This window comes from Ixodes scapularis, unplaced genomic scaffold (assembly GCF_016920785.2).
Source record: "Ixodes scapularis isolate PalLabHiFi unplaced genomic scaffold, ASM1692078v2 PGA_scaffold8__174_contigs__length_109621045, whole genome shotgun sequence".
NCBI classification, from domain to species: Eukaryota; Metazoa; Arthropoda; class Arachnida; order Ixodida; family Ixodidae; genus Ixodes; species Ixodes scapularis.
The window spans coordinates 52,941,463-52,947,610 of record NW_024609883.1 but is presented as its reverse complement, the minus strand read 5'-3'; the positions used below and the strand labels follow the sequence as shown (position 1 = coordinate 52,947,610).

The 6,148-nt window shown below is 50.1% G+C and overlaps 1 protein-coding gene across 1 annotated transcript; it reads left to right on the top strand.

The window, feature by feature from the left end:
- On the top strand, positions 1 to 6,095 carry LOC120847707 (Krueppel-like factor 16). Its single transcript, XM_040219575.2, has 3 exons — positions 1 to 128; positions 2,330 to 2,536; positions 5,128 to 6,095. The coding sequence occupies exons 1-3, from the start codon at positions 63 to 65 to the stop codon at positions 5,773 to 5,775; spliced, it is 921 nt and encodes a 306-aa protein (XP_040075509.1). The 5' UTR covers positions 1 to 62; the 3' UTR covers positions 5,776 to 6,095.
- Positions 6,096 to 6,148: the final 53 nt, after the last annotated feature.

Genomic DNA, 6,148 nt, shown 5'->3' with positions numbered 1-6,148 from the left:
CAGCTCGCTTTTCCCCTGCGTCGCGAAGCGGACGGAAAATACTGTGGTGCGGGAAACCTTTTATGCTTGTGACAACGGCAGCGCCCATGACGCGATTTGCGCAAACGCCTCCGCCGCACGAAGACTCTGTAAGTAGCCTGACCGGCCCGACGTCGTTCGCGAGCCGTCGGCATTTTTGACTCTCGGCTGTCGTGTTCATAACGTCCACAGCACGCCCCGCACACTGTGATCCGTGCGCGTTGTAGAAAAAGTGCCTCTGTGTCGTTTCAGAATGTTTTTATTTTTCCCGTGGTGGCAGAGCAAAAGGGTGGGGATTTCGCGGGGGTCGCGCTGCGCTTGTTTTGAACTGACGACTGACTGGTGGAATAAAAAAGCCGCCCTACGTTGGGCGCCCAATATACTGACCAACTGGTTTCACGAGTGTCTTCGATCCCTATCTATCTATTCAATGTTTCTTTTCCCGTCCAGTCCTCTCCTTTTTTTCCCCTGTTCTATTTGCTCCCGACCCCAGTAAAAGGGACGGACCGGCGAAAGGTAAGGCTATGCCTCCTGCGACAACCTCCGACACGGCCCGTCCACTTCCGCCGTCAGCTGGTCAGTCTACCGCCACCAGGGAAACGAACCGTTTTGAACGCCTGGAACATTTTGGGGATTTTTCTATATTTTTTTAGTACGTATTTAGAGAACTAGAGTTTGCTGTGGAGTATAGTTCGCTGCACGGACGTCGATGCATTCGAACGTAGTACGTCGTAGTGGATGGCCGGAACGCCTCTGTTGCACGGAAGGTCGTCACGCCCGATAAGGTTCTTATCAACCGAGCTTGCTGTTTGCATTGCAGGCGGGTCACGAGGGAATTATCTGGAGCAGACGACGGTCTCGATTTGATAAGTCGTCTGCTACGGAAATTGGTAGCCGCTTGCGGCCCTCTAGTGAGGAAAAGAGGCCTTGAACGTTTCCTGAAACAAAGACGGGCGGGCCTTCTATGCCTTCTTACCTTCCATTTTTTCTAGCGCTAATAACAATGTCTAACTAAACAAAAAAAAAAAAAAAAAAATCAACACGAGGAGTTATAATTTTCTTTTCATATTTTCCTCCATTGTGCTTCGGTTTATGCCCGATCTTTATTTCCAGGAAATATGTATACACTCTAATCTTTCTTCTCTTTCAGTTAGTGCAGTGTGGTATCTTTTTTTTTGCCAGTAAGAGCTTTGCTGCCACTTTACATATCTATCCAGCAATATACTGTGCCACCACGAAAGTCTTTGAAGAACCCCAACAAAAAGCAATATTTCATGGAGCCTAGTAGTTCTATATTAAACATGATTCAACCCTCCCCCTCCCTCCCTCTCTCCTCCTCCCCCCCCCCCACAGGCACCCTCAAAAGTCACAAGCACATCTAAAATTGTATTCCCCCCCCCCCCTCTCTCTCTCTCTCAAAAAAAAAAAAAAAAAAGTGTCGTTGCAGTTTTGGGGTTTTTGAATCATGTTTAATGTACACCAGCTCGTTTGTGCCCTTATATTTATTTCAGTTATATAATGTTTGTGGTAGACAAAGCCACAATATTTCAATATACTATTGCATACTGTAAGTAGAGGGCATGAGCCATACTTCAAAACCATTGTTACCTCTTGCCATCTACATCTGCAACCACATATTGCAGAAATACAACAAAGGACCACAGTATTCCAGCAAATGACCCTACATGAACTCTTTTGCCTACTGAGACATCTAGTCAGACTAGGCTGTTTTCTTTTCAGCAGAAGATAAATCCTGGTGCTTACAAAAACAAATAAAAAAAAATAAAGGGAAAAACCTACAGAGCCTAACATATTGCAGGTACTATCTAGATATTACATAGGAAACTCCCCAAAAAACGAAAGCATGCATTTGCATTTCAGCAGAATCTCTATCAAAGAGCATTTGGACAAGTGATTGAAGATTATGTTGTGTATTGCTTGTGGCAGAAAGTGGTCAACCTCATGTAGAGTCTTCTGTTTGACTCATGGTGAACATACAGACTTGCTGACATGCACCTGACATCCTTGGGGCATTGGGATGTCTGCAGTTGTACATACTGGGTCGACAGATTGTTTGGAGTGGTTCTTCGATGGTGCTTCGACTGTGTGCATTCCAAAGGTCACAGTTCACGTGCGCCTAATTGTGGTGCTCTTGAGACACGCCCCGTGTTGGGGTCTGTGCAGGTCTCGCTGTTGCTTTCCGTTTTTTCTGCAAGTCGCCCGCTGACGGAGCCCTCGCACGATCAGGGACGAGGGGCTCCCTTTGCCGGGCGACGGTCTCTGCAACGGACGAGGTGTTGATGCATTGCAGATGGAAGAGACTGCCCCCAGCGCCGCCCATCTGGGCCGGGCCGACTACTTTGCGGTGGAGACCCTCCTGGCCATGAGCAGGCACGGCAAGGACAGTGTTGTCCGACCGCTGCCTGGCATGGACCTCACGCCCCCAAACTCGGAGGACGAGCAGGAGGAGGCGTCCCCGGGCAAGGGCGGCTGCAGCAGGTCCTCGGAACTCGCACGGGTACGCAGGACGTTTCCCGCTTTTTAATTTTTTTTTATTCTACCTCCCATTAGACAGATGGCGTTTTGTTTACGATAAAAATTATTTTCTAACTAAATCAGTTGAAATAGGGAGATGTCTCCTCTAGGATGACATCGTGGACTGCAGAAAACCTTGCTACAGGGGTGCAACACAACAATTAGTGGATTAAATAACAAAAATTCAGAAATTCAGTATTAATTTTGGCTAGCACATTCTAATTGGAGATTTGTAGCCCACAGCCAAATTAGCTTGGGGCTCATACTCCGCTTCACGATAACTTGGCGGACTGTGGAGGTTACGGTCCCTACGACCCAATAAGGGCTTTGTAGTAAAGTATGTTACACCACGTCACAGGAGCGTTTCCGTCGTTGCGCTAAATGCGAGGCCTGGAGTAACCAAATGCCGTCTGCTGTAAAAGCAACCGACTTCGGATAAATGTCCACCGCCGCAACATTGCCGTTTGCTAGAATAGCAAGCTCTTCGGGAACAGTTCACGCGACAATCATACACTCAATTTACCCATGACTCTGTGGTGGGTGCTAATGCCAGGGCAATGTCCTGAGTGAAAGTGTTGAAGCATTGTTCAAAAGCCACATTTTTTTTTCAGAAGTGTTTATCCATATTAAGTATCGTTGAAACATAAGTCTTTTTCTTTTTTCCGTGTCGTGTACTGTTGTGGTCATAACAGTCTGACTGCAACATTACTCAAAGAAAAAGAAGCCTAGAACTACTTTTTGTTGCACACTTTTGTTGCGGTGGCGGTAACAAGGCTTCCGTCGCCTCGATCTTGGTGTGTTGCAACGTGCATTGCTCGGACGCTCTTAATGGGTCGCGGGGGTCGCAGCTTCCAGAGTTTGCCAAGTTATTGTGAAACGGAGTATAGACGCTGGCAAGTTGAGCACAACAGGGAGATTCTGCCCTGCCCCAAGCGCCGGCTTTCTACCACCGACAGTGCCCCGGCATCTTATGTACCTCGAATGCAAGCGCAGCCAAAGTTCAACGGAAGGCACGGAGTGCATGTAGGAGGCAGGTGATTCAAAAGACATGCCCTGCCATTCTCATTTTGATGGCTTTCCACAGCGAACCAGAGGGTCAAAGAAATCACTGAAATCTCTGCATTCAAACAGACATTCACGTATGACATTGGCGAGGGATATTGCATCACTGCTAGGGGTACTTACGATTACCCATTGCCTGCTCTTGAAGTGGCCACTACTGTCGCCTGGATGCAAAACTTTTGTTGCACTCATGTATTTGTTTCGACATCTCTTTGGGATAGGCAGAACATGGTTTTCTCGAATCTACTAACTGCTCTGGCCTATTTTGATCACAGGCTGCACACCTTAGAATAAAATCTGCAAACAAAAATGAAGTTTAAAAGCAAATTTTAGGCAATAATTTTACCAATGATCACATCACTCTTGTGCTCCAAGGTCTGCCACGGTTGGTAATGTCTAGAATGACTCTCGTCAAGAGCATTATTAAAAATTATTTTCAGTCTGGAACAATACATTTGCCATGTTACAGCCATAGATGAGCAAATGAATCACCAGTAATGTAAATGGTTTTGGTCAAATAATGGACCAAGGTGCAAGAGTGTGGCCTCCTCTAGGATACTTCTGCATTGCCAACTGGCAACCAACAATCTGCATGTGATGCACAAGAGTGCATCCCATATTCGTCCGTCAGATTTCTAGTGCTGCCAGCTAGAACATGTTGCCAGTCACAGATGGCGGCATGTTCTGAGAGCACTACATTCCGAAGTGTCCGTTGGAGAAGGAAACGAAGCTAGGTCTCCAATGGGCCGCGTGAACACCATAGTTTGCTTGACATTACGTGCTGGCAAAGTTGAAGCTACAAGCACGAGCATGTTGCCCCGAAAAATGCTTGCACTGAGCGAGCATACTGCTTGGCAGGAACGAAACCCGGAGCTCGGTTTTGTGTCTTCTGCTTTGCTCACAGTTGAAGTGAAGCAGCTTACTGGTTAAGTACATGGAACATGTGCCTTGAGTTGTTGTCTCAAAGCACACTTCATTTTTGGAAACATATTTCTCTCAGTGTTTCTGTTGGCTCTACTGGCGTGGGTGTGCACTTGGTCCCGATTAGAGTTTTCCTCTGGTATCGGTCTTTTAAACCCCCCCCCTTCCCCCCCTTCAGATGGTATTACTGCCCGTTTGTCCATTCACTGGACATTTAGTGCTAAGGCAATGCATGTTTGAACATAAATATTCTTTAAAATAGTGTTTAAAAACCTAAATTTGCTTTGGCACGTGAAAAAAAAAAAAAAAAGTGTTTCAGGTTTGTTATTACTCTGTTGCTTGCTGGAAGCAAATGGCCATACTCTTTGGTGCTCGAAGGAGGTACTGGGTGGTTTCAGATGGTGAAAAGTGGCTAAGAAAGAAACTCTAGGGGAGACATCAGAATAGTGCAGGAAGCTAAAACTACGAAGAGCTTTCTGCACGAACATTGCAACACCAAGTTAGCACCAAACATGTCACGAAGGCGCGCTGAAACTGCGGGGACAAGTTCCGTCCAGAAATCGCGCCAATCTCTCACCTTTCCTCTTCCAGCTGCTGCTGGCAGACAGTCGTCCGACTCCTGCGGCCCCGCAGACTTGCACACCGGTGTCGGTGATCGTCCGAGCACCCCCCAAGAGCCGCCCCCCGGTTGCCGGGACCCCCCCGCCGCCTCCTCCGCCCCCCAGGCCGGAACCCCTCCGCCCCGTGGTGGCCATTGCGCCTAAGCCCGCTCTCTCGATCCTCCCAACCATGGTGCGCACCGAAGAGACGCTGGTCCAGACCCTGGTGCCCATGGGTGCCGTCAGGCTCTTGGTGGCGCGCCCCGTCCCGACGACTCTCTTCATCAACGCGCCGGCAAACAACGCCCCGTCGACGCCGGAGGAACGCCGGCGCTCCTATGTCTGCGGCTACGCGGGCTGCGGCAAGACCTACTTTAAGAGCTCGCACCTCAAGGCCCACGTGCGGACGCACACGGGGGAGCGCCCCTTCGCCTGCCAGTGGGCCGGCTGCGAGCGGTGCTTCTCGCGCTCTGACGAACTCTCGCGCCACAGACGGACCCACACCGGCGAGAAGCGCTTCTGCTGCACGCTGTGCGACCGGCGCTTCATGCGCAGCGACCACCTCGCCAAGCACGTCAAGCGCCACGGGAGTAGCCGGCGCGTTGCGTTGTGGCCGCCCCGTGCCGCCCCCGCGACCTAGGGGCGGCCCGCGGTGACCGGCCAAACGTGGAGATTGGATTCTCCGGACCTTTGGTGTCGATGCATTGGCGTCGAACTGCCTTGACTTGGCTCTCGCGGGACAGACGAGTTCCGCAGGCAAACGGTGCAGGTCGCCGGTCGGACCACTGGGAGGTGGTCCTCTCTGCGCCGGGCAGGGCGAAACAAGACCGCGCCTGTCCCCAGAGCTGGTTGAGATGCGGACGGCGGCGGACCGCGTGCCGCGATGAGTGCGGATGAATAGGGAAGCCACCGTTTCGTATTGCCTATTTATGAATAAATGCGCACAAAGCAGAATCCACACTCGCGAGGTCGTTGGCATCCGTCTTGCGCAGCTCGATGGTGAGGACGGTCAC